Genomic DNA, 23,390 nt, shown 5'->3' with positions numbered 1-23,390 from the left:
ACTCAGAAGCCAGGGGGGGACGACCCCTCCTGAGGCTGGGGGTCAGGGTGGGAAGGGCACCCCGCAGACCCCAAATGGGGGGATCCTCCCTTAATGAATTTGAGGTGTAAAAGGTCTCCCCCACACCCCAAATGTGGGGGGATCCCCCCCCAAAGATGAGGTTTGGGGTGGGAAGTGTCCCCCCAGACCCATTAACGTGGGGTGCCACACGCGTGTGCCCCTCCCTGGCCCCCACACCCTCGCCAGCCCACCCGTGCTGCCCCTTCGTTTAACGGCCGCTAACGAGGTCCCTGCTCGGGGACGCAGCCGTGACAGCCCGCGGCACGTGTGCAGGGGCACATGCGTGTGCGGCCTGCCGGCACGCGTGGCCTCTCACACACGCCCGCCGCCAGCGTGCACCGGCGTGCAAGCCGGGCACGGGGAGTTCGCCGGCTGCGTGTGTGCGTGTGCACACTCGTTGCGTGGGCAAGGCCAGGCTCGTGCGCGTGTGCCCGGACACGCGTGTGTCACGGCACGCGTGTGCCAGGGCCTGAGTCTCCCCCGAGCACACGCAGACACCCGCCGGGCGGCATCGCGACGCCTCCTTGCACGCCCACGCCTTTGCACGCCCACGTGCGGAGCGCCGCCGCGTCCGTCCTGCGTGTAGCCCTCACGCGTGTCCGTGCGCACACGCGTGCGCTGGGGGTGGCGTTCGCACCTGGGGCGGGCGTGCTCATCCCTCGCGTGCCCCTCGCGCCCCTCGGCGGGACAGCGTCCCGGGGGTCCGGGGGTCCCGGGGTGCCGCCGGCGCCTCCCGCCCCCCCCGGATCGAAGCCCATTTAGGGCCGCGCCGCGACATCTGTTTTCAAATTTGATCAGCGATGAACTTTATTTTCCGAGTTTGAGGAAAATTATATCCATCGATCCGCCGGCCCCGCTCGGCCGCTACTTAAACCCCGCGCCGCCGCCGCCGCCCGCGCCCCTTCCCGCAGCCTCCGCCACCCCGCATCCCGCCGTCCCCGCGTCCCTCCTGCATCCCTTCCCGCTCCCTCGTCCCTGTTTCCCTCCGTCCCTTCTCTGCCTCGCTCCCTGCTCCCTCCATCCCTCCTCCATCCTCTACCCCGCTCCCTCCATCCCCGCGTCCCTCCATCCCTCCTCTGCCTCACTCTCTGCTCCCTCCGTCCCCTTCTCCGCTCCCTCCATCCCTCCTCCACATCCTGCCCCACTCCCTCCATCCCTCCTCTCCTCCTCCATCCCCTTCTCCTCTCCCTCCATCCCCTGCCCCGCTCCCTCCATCCCTCCTTCCCTCCCTCCTCCTCCTCTGCCCCGTCCCTCTCTCCTCCCCTCTCCCCTGCCCCGCTCCCTCCTTCCCTCCCTCCCGGCTTTCACCTGCCTGCTCCGCTCCCTCCATCCCTCTCTCCTCCTCCATCCCTCCTTCCCGCTCTCCTCCTCCATCCCTCCTTCCCTCTCTCCTCCCGGCCCCTGCCCCGCTCCCACCTGCCCGCTCCGCGCCCGCCTCCCTCCCTCCATCCCTCCCTCCATCCCTCCCTCCCTCCCGCCGCCGCTGCCCCGATCCTCCGTCCCCGCTCCCGCCGACCCCAGACCCTCCGTCCCCGCTCCCCGCATCCCCTCTGCCCCGCTCCCTCCACCCCCGCCGACCCCAGACCCTCCGACTTCGATCCTCCCGTCCCCGCTCCCTCCGTCCCCGTTCTCCCCGGCTCCTTCCCGCACTCCTCCGTCCCCGCTGTCCCGCTCCCTCCATCCCCGCTCCTTCCAGTCCCGCTCGCTCCGCCGCCGCTGCCCCGCTCGCTCCGGTCCCCGCCGTCCCGGCTCCGTCCCCGCTCGCTCCGCCGCCGCTGCCCCGCTCGCTCCGGTCCCGCTCGCTCCGTCCCCGCTGTCCCGGTTCCACCCCCGCTGTCCCGGCTCCGTCCCCGCTGTCCCGGCTCCGTCCCCGCTGCCCCTCCCGCCTCCCGCCGCGGACGCGACGGACCTTCTAGGCGGGCACCGGCACCGACCCCGGCACCGACCCCGGCACCGGCACCCGGAGCGCCGCCGCCGCCGTCGCCGAGCGGAGCCCGGCCCGATGCCGAGCCGCCCCGCGGTGAGTTGCGAAGTTTCCTGGAGGGCGCCGGGTCCCGCGTCACCCCACACCCCCCCCCCTCCCGCCCCGCGCCCATCGCCGCGGCCTCGGGGCGGCTCCACCCGGGCTCCCTCCGGCCCCGCCGCTCCCGGCCCCGGCCCCGGCCAGGATCGAAGTTTCTGGCAACAAAGGGAAATAGCGAATCGATCGGCGCCGGAGATTAAGAGACAAGTGCGAGAATCCATCAGCGCCCGCGGCCGCCCGCAGCCCCGCGGCCGCCGGAGCCCCCGGCCCCTATAGCCCCCGGCCCCTGTACCCCCCGGCCCCTATAGCCCCGGGCTCCCGGCCCCTATGCACCCCAGAGCCCCCAGAGCCCCCGGCCCCTATACAGCCCCCGACTCCATAGACCCCCACAGACCCCCTTAGACCCCCCGATGCCACACAGCGGCACAGACCCCGTAGACCCCCTGCCGACCCCATACGCTCCCCCGACCTCATATACCGCTCAGAGCCCATAGATCACACACACCCTCCCAACTCTACATATCCTTACGGACCCCAGAGACCCCCCCCCCGACCCCAGAGACCCCCCTGACCCCATACACCCACACAGACCCCCAACTCATGGCCCTATAGGCCCCCTGACCCCCACACCCTCATAACCCTATAGACCCCATAGCCCTACAGATCTCCCAGCCCTATAGCCCCCCCTGCCCCCAGCCCATAGACCCCCAGCCCTACAGTGGGGGGTGCGGGGGGGACTGCACAATGCGGCGCAGGGCATGATGCGTGACCAGGGTGCAAAGTGTGTGGGGGGGGGGGGCTCAGCGCTGCCACGTGCAGGGGACACACGCGTGTGCACACGCACCCCCCCCCCCGCTGAGCGTGAGATGCATGTGCCTCTGGGTCTGCACCCCCCAGCTCCACCAGTGCCACCAGTGCCGCAGACTGGGGAGGGCAGGGGGGCTGGGTTCGGAGCGGCTGGGCCTCCTCATCGACCCAAAATAAGCCAGTTTGAACCCAAAACCCTGGGGGCAGCTCAGCGCCTGACACGCCGGGGGGGCTGCGGCAGGCGGCGGGCCAGGGGACCCCGAATTGCTGGGCGGCTGGGGGGGGGGGCCGGCGCCGGGCAAGCTCACGCGTGTGATCGCGCACGTCTCTCTGCATGCTGACGGGGGCTTGTACGCCCATGGTGCTCCCCGCGCGGCAGCGGGTTTGCACACGCGTGTGCCGCGTGCCTGGGCACAGGCGCTCTGCATGCTCTTGCACACGTGCTCTGCACGCCCTCATATGTATGCGCTGCACGCCCGGGCACGCGTGCTCTGCACACCCTCATGTCTGTGCTCTGCTCGCCCTTGCAAGCGCGCTGCACACGCTCGTGCACGTGTGCTCGGCATGCCTTGGCACGTGTGCTCTGCACACCTGTGCACGTACGCTCTGCACACCTTGTGTGTGAGCTCTGCACACCCTCGCAAGCGCGCTCTGCGCATCCTGACGCCTGTGCTTTGCACGCCTGGGCACGCGTGCTCTGCACACCCTTACACGTGTGCTCTGCATGCCCGGGCATACGTGCTCTGCATGCCTTCGCACGTGCGCTCTGCACACCCCTGCATGCACACTCCTCACGCCTGCAGACGTGTGCTCGGCACACCCATGCGCGCACACCCCATACACCCCCACACGTGTGCTCTGCACGCCTTTGCACACATGCTCCACGTGCCCGTGCACGTGCGCTCCGCACGCCTTTGCATGCGGTGCTCCTAACGCCCGCCGCCACGCGCTCTGTGTGCCCTTGCACGCGCACGCCACGTTCCCTTGCACGCCTGCTCCGCGCGCCCTTGCACACACGTTCCGCACGCCCTTGCACACGCGCCCTCCTACACCCCCATGCGCACGCCCAGCCACCCCGCTGCACCCCCATAAGACCCCACCGGACTTTGCCCCCCTCGCCCAGCGCCGCCGGGGCGGGGAGGAACGCCCCACGCATGTGGGGCCGCGGTGCCGGTGCCGGAGCCGGTGCCGGAGCCGGTGCGCGGCCGCCCAGCGCCCGATCGATCGGCGCGAGAGTTGCATCTTGTCACAATAATTTATTGCTCTCATCCCGCCTGATCGATGCTGGGAATTAGCGCCCGGCTTTCGGTGTTACCCTCCGCGACGCCCCCCCGGCACCACCGGCACCCTCCGGCACCTGCCGGCACCCCCCAGCCCGAGCAGTGCCGGGGCCGCTCGCCCTGCCGCTGCCTCCGGCGCTCACAGCCGGCGCCGGGGCGCTGCCGGAGCCCCCCCCCGTGCCGCAGCCGAACCCCGAAACGGTCGGTGCCGAGCACCCGCAGGCGGCAACGCTTGGCCCTGCTCCCCCCCGCCAGCGCCTCGCCAGCGCACCGGCATCTCGGTGTCGCACCGGCATCTTGGCTTTGCGCCGGCACCTCGGCTTTACACCGGCGTCTTGGCCCTGCACCACCTTTGCCTTGCAGCACCATCGCGGCTTCGCACCGGTGCTTCGGCTTTACACCGGCGTCTTATCTTGGTTTTGCACCAGCATTTTGGCTTTACACCAGCATCTTGGCCTTGCACCGGTGCTTCGGTTTTGCACCACCACTGTGGCTTTGCACCGGTGCTTTGGCTTTAAACCGGCATCTTGGCCTTGCACCGGCATCTTGCTTTTGCACCGGCATCTTGGCTTTGCACCGGTGCCGCGGCTTTGCGCCGGTGCTGCAGCTTTACACCGGCATTTTGGCTGTGCATCGTCAACTTGCCTTTGCGCCCGCATCCTGGCATGGCACCGGCATCTTGCCTTTCCTCCCGTCTCTCGGCTTTGCATCACCACCGCAGCTTTGCGCCGGCGCGTCGGCTTTGCACCACCACCCTGCTCTTGCACCACTTGCCCTTGCACCACCACCAGCGACCCACCGCCCCCCCCCCTTCGCCCCTCCGGCACACGAACAAGCCGCCGGCGGGCGAGCGAAGGGCGCGGGTCCCCCCGGGGCCGGGGGGGGGGTCGCACATGCTGGTTCCCCCCCCCGCGTCGGCGGCGTCTCAGGCCGCACACGCGAAACGCTTAAATAAAAGTGGCGTCAGGAATAAAGTGGCTCCAAATGAAGAAATATGGAGCCGGGGCCGGCGGCGGCACCGCGGCGCAGCCGGGAATTCTCCATCTCGCGGCCGGGGGACCCCCAGGGCTGCGGGGGCCGGCGAGGGGCCCGTGACGGCCCCGGGCCCTATGGACACGTATGGACCCGGCAGCCGGGGGTCGAGGGTCGCCCATGCCGGCACAGCCCGGCCTCACCGCGCGTTGCGCGCCGCCGTGCACGCGGTTTGGTGCCGAGCGCGGGACCCCGGTGCGGGATCCGGCTTGCACACGTGTCGGCGTGTGGGCGCGTGTGGCGGGTGCGAACACGGCCGGGCCACGCGTGTGTGCGGCGCATGGGTGCCCGCGTGCATCCGTGTGCCGGAGCCGTGCCGCGCGCGTGCCAGGCGTTCCCGACACACGGGCACACGCGTGTGCGGCCCCTGCCCGCCTGTCCGTGGGCCTTAACTCCCCACTGGTCGCTTTGATTAATTCGCGTGTTAATTAGCCCGAGGAGGGGTCCCATGAAATGGGGTCCCCCGTGGGGGGCAGTGCTGAGCACCCCCCCCGTGGGTGTGTGTGTCCCCCCCACGCGTGTGCAAACACCCCCGCCGCGTGCAGGCTTCGCCCGCCGCATTAATCACCCGGTAATGGCTAATTACGGCGGCCCCGCCAGCCCCGCCCCCCCCGCTGCTCCCCACCTCCCGCCCCCCCCTCTCCCGGGAGCCGCCGAGCGCAAACAGCCCCCGGCCACGCGTGTTCGCGGCGCGGCGGGACCGGATCCGCCCGGCGGCGGCGGCGCTTTGATGTGGCAGCCCCGGGCCCCCCCCTCTCCCCCCCGCCGGGACCGGGACCGGGACCCCCCCCACACCCCACGGGCACGCGGCGGCCATAGGGACCCACTCCTGGCGCCCGCCCCATCCCCTATGCAGGGGCCATATGGTCCTGCCGTACCGTGTGCAGGGTCCGTATAGACACGGTGCTACCACCGCCTGCATCCCCTATGGATGGTCCGCACGGTCCCCCCATCCCCTATGCACAGTCCGTAAGGTCCCCCCATCCCCTTTGCACCATCTATATGGTCCCCCCATGCCACATATACAGTCCATACCGTCTCCCCATCCCCTATGCATGGTCAGCATAGTCCCCCCATACCCTATTCATGGTCCATATGGTCTGTACGGACATGCTGCTATCACCATCCCTGTCCCCTATGCATGGTCTGTACGGTCCCCCCATCCCCTATGCACGGTCCATACAGTCTGTACAGACACACTGCTGTTGCTGTCTGCATCCCCTATGCACGGTACGTATGGACACGCTAGCACCATCCCCATCCCCTATGCACACTCCATATCCTCATCCCCTATGCATGGTCTGCATGGACACGCTGCTATCACCGTCCCCTATGCACAGTACGTATGGACACGCTGCTGTCACCATCCCTGTCCCCTATGCACGGTCTGTATGGACATGCTGCTGTCACTGTCACCTTCCCCGACACACGGTACGTATGGACTCACCGCTAGCACCATCACCATCCCCTATGCACAGTCCATAGCCTCGTCCCCTATGCACAGTCCATACGGACACACTCCTACCACCGTCTCCATCCCCTATGCACGGTCCATACGGGCACGGTCCTGTCCCTGCCATCCCTGTCAGCTCTATAGGGTCCGCAGGGACGCGGCACCGCCGTGCCGGCACCGGCGGTAGGATGCTCCAGCCGAGCTGTAGGTGCATCGCGGCAGCTGCAGTATAGAGACGCTTATATGGTGCGTACGCTGCCTTTGCTGTCTTCTGTAGGGACCGGGGCTTCTGCGCTGATGCTGGCGCTGTCACAGCCTGCACGCGCATATGTAGGGGATGGGATATTCCCTCTGTAGCCATCCCTATAGGATTGGGGGTTTATATCCATACCTACACTTACGCTGTCTTTACAGACGCGTCTCACAGAGACCCAATGTACAGCAGCTGTTCTGTCCCCGCAGCCACCTATAGCCAAATTGTATAGGGGACATGTTTCCCGCACAGATCTGCCTGCTCTTGGCTGTTGTTTCTGCAGAAATACCTATAGATCCATTACATAAATACTATGGCTGTGCAGGGACGCACGGTACTGGCTGCGCTCTCCCACCTCGGTGCGCGCATACAGCACGTACATATAGACACGGCGCTCACGCAGCCATACTGCCCGTGGGACGTTATCCCTCTGTAAATAGCTATAGGGTACGACGCCTATAGAGATACCTCTATTTATGCTGTTTATTCAGAGCGCAGGCAGAAGCGCTACGGAGAGTCGGTGCCCTCTATAGAGGGATGTATAGCTGCTGTGGGCACTTACCTTCATCCTCCCCTTAAAAACATATTTATGTAGGCGTGCTTCCTCTATAGAATGATGCTGTTTCTATACCGGCATCTGTATTTAAGGTGTGTGATAATGCAGGGCACATACAGGCTGGTTGTCCCGTTCGGTATATACTGCTGCATTCCCCTATAGACACGCTGCGTGCCGGTGCCGGCGTCGCCGCGTCCCTGCAGAGCTCCGGCCATACGGGCTCGCCTGGTGGGGCCGTATACCGCTATACAGTGGGTCTGTATACTGCTATACACTGGGGCTGTATGTCTGCATATAGGGGGGCTGTATACCACTGTACGGGGGGGCTGTATACCTATATATAGCGGGGCTGCATACCTATATACAGTGGAGCTGCATACACATATACGGCGGGGCCGCGTAGCTCTATACGGTGAGGCTGCGTAGCTCTATATGGCGGGGCTGCACAGCTCTATAGGGGTGCTATAGGGACGCCCGCACCTCCGTCGGGGCGCCGGTTGCCCTCGCGGCTCGGAGCCCAAATGTGCCCCGCGCTCACGGGTGTGCACACGCGTGCCCGGCGTGGGTCGGCGATGCACACGCGTGCCCGGCGTGGCACACCCGTCCCCGGCGCTGCGCGGCGGCGGCGCCCACGCGTGCCAAGCCTTGCAGGACTCTGCACACGCGTGCCCGGCTTCGCAGGGCGCTGCACACGCGTGGGGACCCCCGCGCCCCGCCGGGGCGCACCGGGGGCTCGCCGGCACGGGCGGCGGGGGTCGCCCCGTCCGTCCGTCCGTCCCTCCCCCCGCCCCGTCTCCCCCGCGCCCCCCGCCCGCCCCCCGCCCGGGGCGGCCCCTCGTTATCCTGCCGGGGCCGGCGGATCAAAGCGGCCCCATTGATCCCCGCATCGATCCGGGCCGGGCCGGGCCGGGCCGGGGGGGCCGGGGGGCCGGGGGGGGCCGGGCCGCGCTCCCATCGCCGCGGGTCATGAAACAACGAGCCCAGGCGGGCCGGCGGCCGGGCGCTAATTGGGGCCATGAATAATGCAGGGGGGGGGCTGGGCCGTGGGAACGGGGGGGGAGGGCGGGGGGGGAGGGGGAGCGGGGTAAACCCCCCCTCGCAATCCCCGTGCGGCCCACGCGTGGGCACAAGTGTGTACGGGGTGTCTGGGGCGCGTGTGGCGCGCGGGGGCCGAGTATATAGGGATGTACGTGCCGGATCCAGGGGTGTAGGGGATGTATGTGCAGGGGCTGAGCATATAGGGGTGTACGTGCGGGGGCTGAGCATATAGGGATGTACGTGACGGATCTGAGGGTATAAGGGATGTATGTGCAGGGGCTGAGCATATAGGGGTGTACGTGCGGGGGCTGAGCATATACGGGTGTACATGAAGGATCTGAGGGTATAAGGGATGTATGTGCAGGGGCTGAGCATATAGGGGTGTACGTGCAGGGGCTGAGCATATAGGGGTGTACGTGCTGGATCCAGGGGTGTAGGGGATGTACGCGCAGGGGCTGAGCATATAGGGGTGTACGTGCAGGGGCTGAGCATATAGGGATGTACGTGACGGATCCGGGGGTGTAGGGGATGTACGCGCAGGGGCTGAGCATATAGGGGTGTACGCGCAGGGGCTGAGCATATAGGGATGTACGTGACGGATCCGGGGGTGTAGGGGATGCACGCGCAGGGGCTGAGCATATACGGGTGTACATGAAGGATCTGAGGGTAGAAGGGATGTATGTGCAGGGGCTGAGCATATAGGGGTGTACGTGCGGGGGCTGAGCATATAGAGGTGTACGTGATGCATCCAGGGGTATAGGGGATGCACGTGCAGGGGCTGAGAGTACAGGGGTGTACGTGATGGATCCGGGGGTGTAGGGGATGTACGCGCAGGGGCTGAGCATATAGGGATGTACGTGCAGGGGCTGAGCATATAGGGGTGTATGTGAAGGATCTGAAGGTATATGCAATACATGCAGGGGCTGAGCATGTAGGGGTGTATGTGACGGATCTGGGGGTATAGGGGATATATGTGCAGGGGCTGAGAGTACAGGGGAGTTATGTGAAGGATCTGAGGGTATAGGGGATGTACGCGTGGGGCTGAGGGTATAGGGGCGTATGTGAAGGATCTGAGAGCATAGGTGTGTACGTGCAGGGATTGAGCATATAGGGGTGTACGTAAAGGATCTGAATGCATAGGGGCGTACATGAAGGTTGTGCGTGCACGGGGGCACGTGTGCAGGGGCTGAGCATGTAGGGGTGTACGTAAAGGATCTGAGCGTGTCGGGGTGTGCGTGTCGGGGTGTGCGCATGCCGCAGGGGCTGTGTACGGGGCGGGTGTCGGTGTGTGTATAGAGTGTGCACAGCGCGTATGCGGTGTGCGTGTAGGGGATGTGTCTGCAGGGACAAGGGGTGCGCGTGACCATACATGCAAGGGTTGTCCGAGGAGCCTATAAGGTGTGTATAAGGTGTGTATAAGGGGCGTATCATGTATGTAGGGGTGTACATGGCACCTCTCAGCATGTGCCTAAGGGCTGCCTGTGTGTCTCGGTGTGTGTGTCAGGGTTCGTGTGTAAGGAGAGGGTGTAGGGGGGGTGTAAGGGTGCGTGTGCGGCTGGGATGTGTGTGGAAGGTGTAAGGGACGGGTATGTGTAAGGGATGTGTGTGTAAGGGAGGTGTATGGGTGTATAAGGGAGGTGTGTATAAGGGACGCGCGTGGATGAGCGCTGTATATATGTGTAAGGAAGGGAGGTGTCCAAGCGTGTGAGGGAGGTGTGTGTGTGCCGGAGAGCTGTACAAGCGCCTAAGGCAGGCGTGTGTGTGTGTATAAGGGGCATGCACGCATGTGTAAGGGGCACGCACACACGTGTAAGGGACACGTACACGTGTGTAAGGGTGGTGTGCAGATGTGTATAGGGGCTTGTGTGTAATAAAGGGTGGTTGTACAAAGGTGTGTGTATACGGGATGTGTGTACAAGGGATGTGTGTACAAAGGATGTTTGTATAAAGCTTGTGTGTATAGGGGATGCGCCTATAAGGGCACAGAGCACAGGGGCTGGGGGGTGTGTGCGCGTGCGAGGGCCGCGTGCGGGCGTAGGTGCCGGCAGCGGGCGGGTGGGATGTGCGCGTAGGGGATGTGTGTGTAAGGGCTGTGTGTATAGGGGACGCGTGTATCATGGATGCGCGTATAAGGGCTGTGTGTATAGGGGACGCGTGTGCGAGGGCCGCGTGCGGGCGTAGGTGCCGGCAGCGGGCGGGTGGCCGCGGGCCGCAATTCCCAGCGCTGCTCGTTAGTGCCGGCTGCGGGAGCCGCCGCCGAGTTGAAAGCGCCGAAACCCGAATCAAAACTAACAAGGAAACGAGCTGCTGCCGGGGGGCACGGGGGGGCTGGGGGGGAGAGAAGGGGGGCTGGGGGGGGCCGGGGGGGGCGGGGATCCTCCCCAGGCCCTAAATCCTCCCCTGCGCCCCTCCCTGCACCCCTAAATCCTCCCCCGTGCCCCTCCCTGCACCCCCAAATGCTCCCAGCACCCCTAAATCCTCCCTGCACCCCATCCCCACACTCCCAAATCCCTCTGTCCCCGTGCCCCTCTCCCTCCCCTCTCCCCCCACGCCTCCCCCCAGCAAGGCTGCACCCCCAAACCCTCCCGCCGCCCCCCCGCAGGTGTGACCCGCGCCATGGACTGCAGCTGCGTCTCCGACCTGCTCCTCACCTCCCCAGTACCGGCCCTCTGGACCCCAGGTACCCCGTGGCGCCACGGACACACGGACGAGGGGACAGATGCCGTCAGGGACCCTGCTGTGCCCCCGTCCCCACCGCACGGCACCAGCTGCCCCCTCCCCGAATGCAGCACGGCCCCCCATGTGCGGTGCGGCTGGCGGTGGGGAGCGGGGACACGCGCAGCACGCGGGGACCTCGACCGGGGAAACCTGCCGCCACCGGGGCCCACGGGGATGTCGTCCCGGGCACCCCAGTGCTCCCAGGACCCACGGGGACGTCGTCCCGGGCACCCCGGTGCTCCCAGGACCCACGGGGATGCCGTCCCGGGCACCTCGGTGCTCCCAGGACCCACGGCCCGTCGCCCCTCGCAGGCTTCGCCTTCCCGGACTGGGCGTACAAGCCGGAGTCGAGCCCGGGCTCGCGGCAGATCCAGCTCTGGCACTTCATCCTGGAGCTGCTGCGGAAGGAGGAGTACCGGGAGGTGATCGCCTGGCAGGGCGACTACGGCGAGTTCGTCATCAAGGACCCTGACGAGGTGGCCCGGCTCTGGGGTGTCCGCAAGTGCAAACCCCACATGAACTACGACAAGCTCAGCCGGGCCCTCAGGTGAGGCCTCCCCCGGGGACCCCCAAGCCCCCCGAGACCCCTGTCTGTGCCCGTGGCTGGTGATGAGGGCGGCGGGCGCCGGGGTTAGTGGCAGTGGAGCTGGGGGCTACTGGGGGCACTGGGGGGCACTGGGGGTACTGGAGATGCTGGAGGGAACGAGGGGCACCAGCAGGCACTAGGGGGTACTGGAGATGCGGGGGCACTGGGGCTGCTGGGGGCCACTAGAGATGCTGGAGGCACTGGGGAGCACTAGGGGGTACTGGAGATGCGGGGGCACTGGGGGTACTGGAGGTGCCAGGGGGTACGAGGAAGTACCGGTGGGCACTGGAGATCCTGGGGGGTATGAGGGAGTACCAGTGGGTACTGGAGGTGCTGGGGGGTACGAGGGGGTACCAGTGGGCACTGGAGATGCTGGGGGGTACGAGGGAGTACCAGTGGGTACTGGAGGGGCTGGGGGGTAAGAGGGGGTACCAGTGGGCACTGGAGATGCTGGGGGGTACGAGGGAGTACCAGTGGGTACTGGAGGGGCTGGGGGGTAAGAGGGGGTACCGGCGGGCACTGGGGATGCTGGGGGGTACGAGGGAGTACCGGCGGGCACAGGGGGTACTGGAGATGCTGGGGGGTACGAGGGGGTACCGGCGGGCACAGGGGGTACTGGAGATGCTGGGGGGTACGAGGGGGTACCGGCGGGCACGGGGGGTACTGGAGATGCTGGGGGGTACGAGGGGGTACCGGCGGGCACTGGGGATGCTGGGGGGTACGAGGGAGTACCGGTGGGCACTGGAGATGCTGGGGGGTACGAGGGGGTACCGGCGGGCACTGGGGATGCTGGGGGGTGCAAGGGGGTGCCGGCGGGCACTGGAGATGCTGGGGGGTACGAGGGAGTACTGGCGGGCACGGGGGGTACTGGAGATGCTGGGGGGTACAAGGGGGTACCGGCGGGCACTGGGGATGCTGGGGGGTACGAGGGAGTACCGGCGGGCACAGGGGGTACTGGAGATGCTGGGGGGTACGAGGGGGTACCGGCGGGCACGGGGGGTACTGGAGATGCTGGGGGGTACGAGGGGGTACCGGCGGGCACGGGGGGTACTGGAGATGCTGGGGGGTACGAGGGGGTACCGGCGGGCACGGGGGGTACTGGAGATGCTGGGGGGTACGAGGGGGTACCGGCGGGCACTGGGGATGCTGGGGGGTACGAGGGGGTACCGGCGGGCACCGGGCACTCCCCGGCGCCCCCCAGCCCCGCGCCCCCCAGGTACTACTACAACAAGCGGATCCTGCACAAGACCAAGGGGAAGCGCTTCACCTACAAGTTCAACTTCAGCAAGGTGGTGCTGGTCAACTACCCGCTGCTGGACGTGGCCGGCGGGGCCCCGCTGCTGCTGGCCCCGGGGCCCTTCCCCGGGGGGGGACACGGCCCCGACTGCGCCCCGCTCACGCCCGAGGTACGGGGGGCATCGGGCCGGGAGGGGGGCAGGGGGGTCTGCGCCCGAGCCCCTCGCTCACCCCCGCCTCCGCAGACGCTGCAGTCGCTCTTCTGCGGCCCGCGCCCCGCCGACCACCCCGGCCGGCCCCCCCTCTTCGAGCGCCAGCCCGAGGCCGAGAAGCTGCGGCTGGAGGCGGCCATGCCCTTCCTGGGCTCCGGTGAGCGCGGGCCGGGCATGGGGAGGTGGCGGTGGGGACCCCGGCCCTGACCCGGGGAGGGGGCGCTGACACCGGGTCCCGTCCTGGGGGCGTGGGGGGTGTCCCGGTCGCGTCCCGGAGAGGCAACGGGGACAACAGGGTCGCATCCCTCGGGGACGGCGGGGGCAGCCGGGTCCCGTCGCCGTGCGGCGGGGCGTGGGGGGGCGGCCCGTCCCCGTGCCGGCGCTGACGCCCCCCCGCAGGTCTCTCCGGCTACTCGAAGGCGCCGGCGCTGCTGGGGGCGTACGGGCGGCCGCCGGTGCCCGAGTACCCCTGGGGCTGGGGGCCCTACGTGCCCGGGGCGCTGCCGCTGCCCGGCTCCAAGCTGCCCGCCGCCCTCTACCCGCCGCCCTTCTACCCGCCGCTGCCGCCGCCGCCGCCGCCCGCCGCCGCCCCGGCCGCGCTGGCCGCGGGGCCGGAGCCGTCGGGGCGGCCGCGGGAGCCGGGCTCCGACTCGGAGCTGGAGGTGACGGACGGCGGCGGCAGCAGCTCGGGGGACGAGGCCGGCAGCCCCCCCCCGCCGCCCGCGCGCCGCTGAGCGCCCTCCCCCCCGGAGCCCGACCCGCGGCCCCCCCCCGGCGCGGGGGGACCCGCCCTGCGGCCCGGACACCCCCGTGGCGCGGCGGGGGGTGGCGCGGCGCCCGGGCCCCTGCTGCACCCCACGGGGAGCGGTGGGGGGGCCGCGCCCCCTTCCCGTGGGGGGGTGGGGGCCGTAGCCGGGGGAGGGAGGGGCTCCGGCCCCCCTCCCCGCCCCCCCGAGCGCGGCCACAGGCGTCCGCGCTGGCTGAGGGGGGGTCCTCGCCCCCCCCCCCTTTTTTAGCCCCCCCCCCCGCCCGCCACTGGAAGTGCAATATCGTCTGTGCCCCCCGCCCCCGCTTGCGCGTGTTGTGATGGAGGAGCGAGCCCCCCGCCCCTGTACGGAGCCCAGCCCTGCGCGAGGCGGCCCCCCGCCGCCCCCGGCGGCTGCTCAAGCAATAAAGGCACCTCTCGCTCGGCCTCGCCTCCGCCTGCGGGGGGGCGCGGGGGAGCGGGCGGGGGGCGCGGGGCAGCGGGGGGCCCGCGGAGCCCCCCCAGAGCACCAGGCGGCGCGAAGCAGCGACCGTTTATTTGGCGTTTTCCCAGACTCTTTGGTTCCCGGCCCGACGCGCCCCCCCGGGGGGACACAGCAGAGGGGGGCCCGGGGTCCCTGCGGTAGCAGAGGGGGGACCGCCTCGGGCCCCCCCCACATTCTGTACAGAGGTTAAAAAAAGCCCAGGCAGGCCCACGGTTGGGGGGGCCCCCAGCCCCCTATACCGGCCCCCCCAGTGCCCCCACCCCGCTGCGGTCCCATATATATATATATTTATATAAAATCCCAGCAAATGTATAAAAACAAAAGAAACAGCTTGGGGGGGGGGGCGCGGGGCCCCCCAGAACGGTACCAGGGAAGGGGGCGCGCCCCCGGCGGCACGGTGCGGGGCTACATACGAGGCAGGAGCCGTGGGGCTGGCGTGGCAGGGGGGCAGCCCTGAGCTGCTGCCCCACAGCATGGGGCATGGGGGCCCCGAGTCTGCCGGGGGGGCCTGGGGGGAGAGATAGAAATAGGTCAGCGAGCTGGAGATGCAACCCACTGCGTGCCCCACAGCACGGTGCGCCCCACAGAATTGCACACCCCACGGCACAAAGCAGCCCCCTTTTCCCCTCTGCCATGATGCAGCCCACCCCACGGCACCCCCAGCCCCACGGCACCCCCGTACCTGCCCTCATGTGAAGAGGCAGCCGGTGGAGCTGCGCTTGGCCAGGAACTCCTGGAGCTGCCAGTAATGCTCCTCGATTTCCTGGGGGCACAGACAGACCCACGCCCCGTCAGGGGGGATGCAGACCAATGCCCGTTGGGGGGCACGGCCCCACACGCCCCCTCAGGGGCGGCACAGCTCCCCCTGCCACCCCTCACCTTCAGCCGCTGCAGCATCTCCTCCAGCCCCTGCAGCTTGTCCCCCAGCCAGGCCGCCTGCTGGGGGGGCAGCGCCAGGAGGGGCAGGGGCCCCCCCGCCTCGGGCAGCCGGGACCCCCACTGTGGGGAGTGAGGGCCGTTGGGGGTGCCCCCTGCGAGGTGGGGAGAGAGAGAGGGGCGGGTTATATCCTAAAGTCCCCTTGTGCCCCCCAAACCCTGTCCCCCCCGCCCCATACCTGCAGCCTGCCCCTCGGGGCGCTGCCCGCGGCCCTCGCCCTCACTCTCAGCCCCATCGCCTGCATCCCGCCGCTCCTCCTCGGGGGGTGCCAGGCCGGGGCCCCCCCAGGCATCCTCGGGGGGGGAGGTGGCCCCGTCACTGTCCCCTGCCACTGGCATCGGCCCCGGCAGCAGCTGCTTCAGCGCCGACACTGTGGGGCCAAAGGAAGGGTGAAGGGGGGGCCGGGGCGGGGGGGGGCACTGTGGGGAGGGGGCAGCCACAGGGATTGGGGTCGAGGGGCACAGCAGCAAGGTTGGGGTCTGGGGTCAGGGGGCACAGCAGCAGGGCTGGGGTTGGAGGTGGGGGGTCTGTCGGGGGCCCGCGCGGCCGTCTCACCTCTGCCCAGCGCGGCGGCGGCCAGGCCCCCCTCGCCGCCCGGCCTGGGGGGTCGCCGCAGGGCCAGCAGCTCTGCCAGAGCCCGCTCGGCCTCCCTCTTCTCGGGGCTCCCCTCGAACTCTGTGCCCTCCACTGCCCCGTCCTTCTCACGCTCTGGGGGGGCACGGCCTGTCAGGCCCTGCTGCCCCCCCGGCAGAGCCACGTGTGGGGCGAGCCGCCCCCGGTGGGGCTGGCAGCGCTGTGTCCCCAAAACCCCCGCTCACCGTCCAGGGGCAGCGGCTCCTTCAGGGACCCCCCATTCTCCGAGCTGCTCAGCAGCGGCTCCCGGTAACCGCTGAGGGGGAGAGGGGGCTCAGCGAAGAGCTCGACCCCAAAACCCCCTTCCGCCCCCCAAAACTGCCCCCACTCACTAGATGGGGCTGTGGGGGCTCTGCCCCACCCGTGACGTCTTCGCCCGGTGGGACCCTGGCAGCTTGAGGGAGCCGGCCGTCTCACTGATCATGGCGCACCAGCTGGGGGAGAGACGTGGGGTGAGCGCCCCCAAACCCCACGCCCCCCAGCACCCCAAACCTCGTGCCCCCCTACTCACTTCTTCCTCTCCGAGACTGTCTGCGCCACCAGCTCGTAGATCTGGGCCCCGTTCTCCCAGCTGATGATGACGTAAAAGGCCTTGTGGTCTGGGGGCAACAAAGGGGGGGGTCAGGGGCGGCGTGCTGGGGTGACCCCAGCCCCCCACACTCCACTCTGCCCCACACACGTGCCCCACAAGCACTGCCGGCAACCCCTGACCAGTTCCTGCCACTTCCCTGAGTGCCCACCAGCTGTGCAACCCCCCCGCCCACAGAGACGCCCTGCAGCCCAAAACAAGCCCGCACACCCCAAAACAAGCCCCCTAGCCCCAGAGCAGCCCCCCGCCCGCGCCCCCACCTGTGGCGACCTCGCGGGTCATGGCGGAGCTGAGCTTGATGATGGGGCTCAGCATCTGCTTGCCGTCGGGCGTGGGCGTGATGGTGCGGCTGTGGCAGCGCAGCACCAGCCGCTCCTCCTGCCGCTGCAGCAGCACCAGCAGGTCGTCCAGCAGCAGCACGTGCACGTCTGGGGGACCCCAAAACCCCGGTGGGGGTCAGCAGGGCACCCCGCTACGTCCCCATCCCCCCCACGGCCCCCTGGCTCACCCACGGCCTTGTCCCGGGTGACGCGCCAGGTCAGCGGCCCCTCATGCACCAGGTTCCTCTTGGTGATGTCTGTGTTCTGGGGACAGCGAGGAGTTGGGGGGGGTCAGGGCGGAGTTGGGGGAGTGGACCCCCCACGGACCCCGCAGCAGCACCCCCACCTCACCTTGAACTCGCTCAGCAGCGGGTCCATGCTCTGCTTCAGGTTGGAGAGGTCCAGGCGTCGCTGGTAGTCCTTCAGCTTCTGCCAGGGGCAAGGGGGGGAGTGAGGGGGGAGAGGGGATGGGGGGGCACGGGGGACACACCAGGGACACGGGGGAGACACGGGGGGGCCCTTACCATGAGGTTCTCCATGTCCCGCACCTCCTGGTTGACGTGGTTCAGGATCTGGCGGCAGCACTCGGCCGCCTGCTCCACCTTGGTCCGCTCGCCGGCAGCCTCTGTGGGGGGACAGACGGACGATGGACGGGGGCTGGTGAGGGGTCTGGGGTGCGGCGCGGCCCTCCCAGCCCCCCGCCCCTCTCACCGGTGCACTTGGTGATGTTGTGCAGCAGCAGCGGGTACTTGGTGAGACGCTGCATTTCGGTGGGGATGATGTCCTTCAGCTGCAGCCGGCGGCAGCGGGGCTGGCTCTCCGCCTCCTGGGGGACGGGACAGCGCTGGGGGGTGTGGGGCAGGCACAGGGGGGTCTGGGGGTCAGGGACCCCCCGGGGGCGTGGAGCACGGGGCGCCGGGGCAGGCTACCTGGATGAACTGGCTGAAGCGGGTGTCCTTGCGCTGCTTAGCCTTGAGCTGCTCCAGGGCGAAGGACTGGCGGCTGCAGAAGCGCGCCGAGATCTTCTGGAACCAGCTGCCCTCCGTGCCCTCGAACTGAGGGAGGGCTCGCGTCAGCCCCGCACGCTCGCCCGTGCCACGCACGCATCAGTGCCACGTGCTTACCCTGCGCACTTCGCCTGCACGCTTGCACGTGACCTACACACACACTTGCTCTGCACGCTTGTGCACGCCCTGCACACTTAGCCTGCACGTTTGTGTCAGCCCTGCACTTACTCTACATGCTCCCGTCAGTTCCGCATGCTCGCCTCAGCCCCGCGCGCTCACGCGAATCCCACGCGCTTGCGGGTTTGTGCTCACGTGTACCCTGCACACTCCTGTGAATCTGAGATGCTCACGCGCAACCCCTCAGATGCGCCCTGCATGCTCACGTGAGTTCACGCAGTTCAGCCTCGCTCGCTACCACAAACCCCGCACGCTCCTGTGGATCCTGCACGCTGGCACCGGTGCGGCACGCTCCTGCAAACCCGCTCGTGCCAGCTCCTCCCGCTCCAGCGCTTTGCACGCGCACACCGCACGCTCGCGCGACGCCGCTGACGGGCACGCGCCCCCTCACCCGCGCCAGCAGGACGTCCCCGATCTCCGAGATGATGTAGCCGCTCTCCTCCCGCAGCTTCTTCAGGCTGTCGAGGAAGAGGGCTGGGGCAGGGCGGGGGTCGGACCCCCTCCAGCCCGCGCCGCCCCCCCGTCCCCGCGACTCACTGTGCACCTCCACCAGGTCCTCCAGGCTGGGAAAGATGTTGGAGAGCTCGTGCTCGTCGAAGAAAGCCTCCCGCAGCATGGGCTGGTAGAAGACCTCCAGCAGGACGCGCAGCATGCGCACGTGGGCGTGCTCCGTCAGGAACAGCTCTGGGGGGGCGGCAGGCGGGGGGGGGGTCAGCCCGGTGGGCAGGGGTCCCGGGGCAGGGGCGGGGGCCGGGGGCAGGGGTCTCACCGTTGATGACTTCTTGCCGCTTGACTTCGCTCTTCTTCAGCCTGAGGAGTGCGTCGGGGGCGGCGAGCTGCCGCCACGGCGGCGGCTCCAGCTCCAGCTCCGCAACGCGCGGCTCAGTCTCCTCAGACTGGGGAGGCAGAAAGGACTGCGGGGGCTCGCCCCCCCCCGGCCCCCCTGGCTCCAGGCTGCGGGGACAGAGAGGGGAAAGGGGGGGGGAGCTTCAGCGCTGGAGTGGGCGGGCGGGCGGCGGTCCCGGGGCCCCCCCACCCCAGACCCCGCCGGGAGCGCTGCCGGGCGCCCGCCACCTACGTGGGTCGGCGGCGGGCGTGCGGGGGCGCGGGCCCCTCCTCCGGGCGGGTGGCGCGGGCGGCCGCCTGCAGGTCGACGTCGCTGCGGGAGCGTGGCTGCTTGCCCCTGGCCGAGCCGCGCTGGGAACGCTTCCGCTCGTGCACGCGCAGGCTCTCCGAGCGGCCCAGCTTCCCCGGCAGCCTGCGGGGCGCGGCGGGGGCGGGGGGGGGGGCGCCCCGCGGCGGGCGGGAAGCCAAGGGGGCGGACACGCGGACACACGTCCCCAGTGGGACGGACGGACGGACGGGACGGGGACAGGCAGCACAGAGAGCACGGGGGGAGCGGCGCCCGGGGGAGCGTGCGGGGGGAGCGGGCGTGCACAGACGGGGTGGGGGAAGAGAAATGGCGTGAGGTCTCCTGGGGGGGGGAGCCATGCGTCCGACTCGGGGGGTGCAGAGCCATGCATCAGCCCGGGGGGCCTGGGAGGAAGGAGGGGGCCGGGGGGCGCCCCCCGCTGGCGCTTGGGCCGGGCCGTGGGGCCGGGGGGGCCGGTACTTAGCTGAGTCGGCGGGTAGCTCTAAGTGACCGTCCCCCAGCACCGTCGCACCCCCCAGGCATGCAAGGGGGGGCCGGGGGTCACCAACCTGATCCGCCTTCTGGGGAGAGACAGCGGGTTAGGGGGCGGTGGGGGGGGCAGCAGCCAAGCCAGGGAGGGGACAGGAGAGGGTCCCCGTGCCCCCCTTCTCCCCACAGCCTTCGGCCCGGGGGGTATGTGTTAATGTGGGGGGTTGCTCGCTGAACTGGGGACGGGGAGGAGGAGGTGACCCCCCAGCAGAAAGGGGGATATCTCACCTCTCGTTCTCAGCCCCCTCCTCCGTGGGGTGCTGCTCGCTGGTGGGGGACTCCGTGGGGCAGAGGCCTCGCAAGGGGGGGTCTCCCAGCTCTGAGGAGGCTAAGGGGTCCAAGCCTATGGGGTGGGAGCAGGGAGATGAGCTAGGGGAACACTGAAGCCCCCTCCCCCAAACCCGCAGCCCCCCCCTCACCTGGATCGCCCTCAGTGCCCTCCCCCGGCGGGGGGTTGATGGTGACGGCCACGCTGGGGGGGTCGGGGGTCCCGGCTGCCCCAACTCTGGGCCGTGTGGCCCCCCCGTCCGTCCTCTCGGCGGCCTTCGGGCCCTTCCTCTCGGGGTGCGGCACCTTTTCAGCTGGGGGTTGCCGGGGTGGGGGTCAGTGAAATCCCCTCACTGCCCCCAAATATCTGCTCCAAGCCCTGCCCCCCGAATCTGGCCCCCTCTGCCCCCAGAGGACCCAGGCGGTGGAAGACAGGGTGTCAGCATGCGGGGCAGGGGTTAGTGTACGACGGGGGGCAGCTCCCAGCCCCCCCAAGGGGCAGGGGTTAATGGTGTGAGGGGCTGAGCCCACCCGGGACCGGGGGTCCCGTCCGGGGGGGCGGGAGGGGGTACCTTCGCCCTCAGGGACTTTGCTTTGCCTGAAATCGGCATCTGCAAGAGAGAAAACGGGGAGGGGGGAGCTGAGGGGGCAGGGGCAAGGGGGGGCTGGGCTGAGCCCCCCAGCGTCTCCCCCCAGGCTTGCAGCAGGGGCCTCCGGCGTGTGGCTGTGGGGAGAAACGGGGTGGGGGGTGTGAAGAAGGTGGGAAGGGGCTCCCCTGCAGCACCCCACTTACTGTGGGCGTCCCGGCCCCAGAGGGCCGCCCCCGGCAGGCTGAAGCCCTTCCGCGACTTGGCCTGCAGCTCGTCCGCCTTCTTGCTCCCCGAAATCTGCGGGAGGTGGGGGTCAGAGGGAGCTGGGGGGCCCCACCCCCCCCAGCTGGGAGGGGGGTCCGGGTGCCTGGGAGGTCTCACCTTTTTGCGGAAGAAGTTGGACTTCGATTTCTTGCTGTCGCCCAGTTTGGTTTTAACCCCCAGGTACTTCATGTAGGTGACGATGGCACCGAAGATAGCGGAGCTGGGAGGGCAGCGGGGGTGAGGGGGGCCTCACCGCTCCCACCCCAGCGGGGGACAAACGCTGCCCACCATGTTCCCACAGCCCACGACCCCCACAGGGCTGGGGGCAGAGAGCACCCCCGGAGTCCCCTGACTCCCCATAGAGCCCTCCTACCTCCGCATGGCCCCCCCAAATGCCTCCAGCACCCCCCCAAAGACCCTCTGCTAAGCCAACTGGTCCCAGCCCCCCGAAACGCTTCCCTCACCTTTTCTCCTCGTCGGAAGAAATGGTGAGGCTGGGGAAAGGAGGAGAGCGTGAACTCCGGCGTCCGGTGAGCCCAGCCCCCCAAGTCATGCCTCAGCCCCCCACCCCACAGCAGCCCTCGGGTCCCCCCCAGCCCCTCACCGGCAGGCCAGCCCCATGTCGGCGTGTTGGTACCGGGCGCTGGAGCATGATCCAGTGAGGAGACGTGTGTGTGTGCTGGGACGGACTGGGAAGGACTGGGCTGGGACAGAGGGGGCTGGGGGGGTTTATACCATGCTGGGGCTGATGCAATCAGGAGAAATACCCAGGAAAAGGAGTGGGTGGGAAGGAAAGGGGGCTCTCCCCCCCAGCCTGCCGCAGCTGGCTCCGGTCTGGGACCGGCGCCCGGCAGGGGAGGGCTGCCAGATGTGGCGCAGGGAGGGGACTGCCAAAAAGCCGGGACGGGGCTTCGGGGGGGTTACCCGGCTCGGGGGGGGGGGTACCCGGTTCTGGGGGGTCCCCGGGGCGCCCCACTCACTGCATCTCCTCCAGGCGGGCCAGCAGCACCTCCGCCAGCTGCTTCTCCTTGGCCTCGCGGATGCCGTGGTCCCGGGTGCGGTAGGACTCCAGCTCCGTCAGCTCCTGCTCTCCCGGTGTCATCCCCATCAGCCGCTTGGACCTGTGGGAGGGGGTGTCAGTCAGTGGGGCCCCCCCCCGCCCCGAGCCCCCCCCCCCCTCCTGGGGCCCCCCCCACCTGAAGTCCTCCAGCTGCCGGGAGATTTCGGGCTCCTGGAAGGCCTGGATCTCCTGCAGGTACCGGCGCTGCACCTCGTCCGACAGGAGCTCGGGGCGCGTCCGGTCTGGCAGGGGAGGGGCGTCAGCTGAAGGCGCCCCCCGCCCCACTCCTTGGCGGGGACCCCCGCGGCCCCTGAGAGGCGGTGCTGCCGCATGCTGCCGGCCCCCCCTCGGAGCCGCGGCCCCGTGAGCTCGCCCTGGCTGGGGCTTCCCAGGCAGCTTCCGGCCTCAGCCGCAGCCAGCTGGGTGCGGCGGGTGGAGGAAGGGCCCGGGTGCCGGGGGGTGCTGTGGAGTGGAGCAGGAGGCCGAGCCGCAACCCCCCCAGCCCCACCGGCAGCAGGGTTTCACTCACCCAGTTCGAACTGCACCTGGTGGGGGACGGGCACCCGCAGCAACTGCAAGAGAGGGGGATGAGGACAGGGGCACCCCCTCATCGAGGACCGGGGTGGGGGGCTGTGGGGTGTGTGGGGGGGCTGTGGGCGACACTCACCCCCGCCTTGTCCAGGAACATGTGGCAGAACTCCAGGAACTGCTTCTTGCCCTCTTTGGGGTTCATCCTGCGCAGCATGTCCACATGCAGGTAGCAGAGCTGGGGGGCGGGGGGGAGCATGGGCAGGGGTGAAGGCAGGGCGACACCCCCCTGCCCCCCTAAGCCCTCAAACCTCCCCCCGCAGGTATTTTACCTCAGCTCCAGCCCCTGCCAGCAGGGAGGGGGGAACAGAGAGAAGAGGTTATTCGAGGGGAGGCAGGGGTGCAGCTGCTCACCCACAGGTGCCCCCCTGGGGGCATTCCCCCACGATGGTGCCCCCCCCCCCAGGCCGCAGTGCCCCCCCAGGCCGCGCTTACCACCGGGCAGGAGTCGAACTGGAGGACGACGTGCTGCAGGAAGGCCATGAGATAGGCCGGGTGCTGCCGGACCAGCTCCAGGCTCTGGAACAGGCTGTTCTGGTCGTCGGGGTTCTGGGGGGTGAGGGGGGGACACTCAGGCTCCAGGGATGCCCCAGCCCTGACACGGTGCCTGGTGCCAGCCCCAGCAGCGTGTCCCACTGCCTCCCCTGCTCACCGGCTCGATGTCATTCTCAAAGTCCTCGTCCTCGGCACCGATGATGGCCACGACTGAGCTGCCAGCACCGCGAGTGCCCACCGCTGGGCTCTGGGGAGAGACGGGTTGCTGTGGGGGGCCT

General features: G+C 69.1%; 2 protein-coding genes across 2 annotated transcripts in view; one reads left to right on the top strand and one right to left on the bottom strand.

Annotated features, from left to right (window-relative positions):
* Positions 1-11,118: 11,118 nt before the first annotated feature.
* Positions 11,119-13,566, top strand: LOC309414608 (ETS domain-containing transcription factor ERF-like; the record flags this gene model as incomplete). Its single annotated transcript, XM_082011965.1, has 4 exons — positions 11,119-11,182; positions 11,533-11,767; positions 13,023-13,212; positions 13,288-13,566. 4 exons carry the CDS (start codon positions 11,119-11,121, stop codon positions 13,459-13,461), a joined length of 663 nt encoding a protein of 220 aa, XP_081868091.1. The 3' UTR covers positions 13,462-13,566.
* A 2,594-nt stretch (positions 13,567-16,160) lies between these two features.
* The window catches only part of ARHGEF1 (Rho guanine nucleotide exchange factor 1), a gene marked incomplete at its 5' end in the record, with an annotated part of 8,054 nt that continues 824 nt past the window's right edge, over positions 16,161-23,390 (bottom strand). The window contains 25 exons of the mRNA XM_082012001.1: positions 16,161-16,330; positions 16,407-16,508; positions 16,586-16,673; positions 16,924-17,091; positions 17,172-17,247; positions 17,335-17,412; positions 17,508-17,608; positions 17,695-17,809; positions 17,913-18,038; positions 18,559-18,641; positions 18,705-18,851; positions 18,937-19,121; positions 19,246-19,425; positions 20,077-20,191; positions 20,268-20,429; positions 20,688-20,726; positions 20,909-21,002; positions 21,087-21,189; positions 21,434-21,463; positions 21,950-22,090; positions 22,166-22,271; positions 22,559-22,601; positions 22,697-22,795; positions 23,053-23,166; positions 23,270-23,359. Of these exons, the coding sequence (XP_081868127.1) occupies positions 16,168-16,330; positions 16,407-16,508; positions 16,586-16,673; positions 16,924-17,091; positions 17,172-17,247; positions 17,335-17,412; positions 17,508-17,608; positions 17,695-17,809; positions 17,913-18,038; positions 18,559-18,641; positions 18,705-18,851; positions 18,937-19,121; positions 19,246-19,425; positions 20,077-20,191; positions 20,268-20,429; positions 20,688-20,726; positions 20,909-21,002; positions 21,087-21,189; positions 21,434-21,463; positions 21,950-22,090; positions 22,166-22,271; positions 22,559-22,601; positions 22,697-22,795; positions 23,053-23,166; positions 23,270-23,359 (2,748 nt within the window). The 3' untranslated portion in view covers positions 16,161-16,167. The remainder of the gene's footprint in view (positions 16,331-16,406; positions 16,509-16,585; positions 16,674-16,923; positions 17,092-17,171; positions 17,248-17,334; positions 17,413-17,507; positions 17,609-17,694; positions 17,810-17,912; positions 18,039-18,558; positions 18,642-18,704; positions 18,852-18,936; positions 19,122-19,245; positions 19,426-20,076; positions 20,192-20,267; positions 20,430-20,687; positions 20,727-20,908; positions 21,003-21,086; positions 21,190-21,433; positions 21,464-21,949; positions 22,091-22,165; positions 22,272-22,558; positions 22,602-22,696; positions 22,796-23,052; positions 23,167-23,269; positions 23,360-23,390) is intronic.

This window comes from Phaethon aethereus (assembly GCF_964289735.1).
Source record: "Phaethon aethereus genome assembly, chromosome: 30".
NCBI lineage: Eukaryota > Metazoa > Chordata > Aves > Phaethontiformes > Phaethontidae > Phaethon > Phaethon aethereus.
The sequence above is the reverse complement of the archived record's forward strand: the minus strand, read 5'-3'. Positions and strand labels throughout refer to the sequence as shown.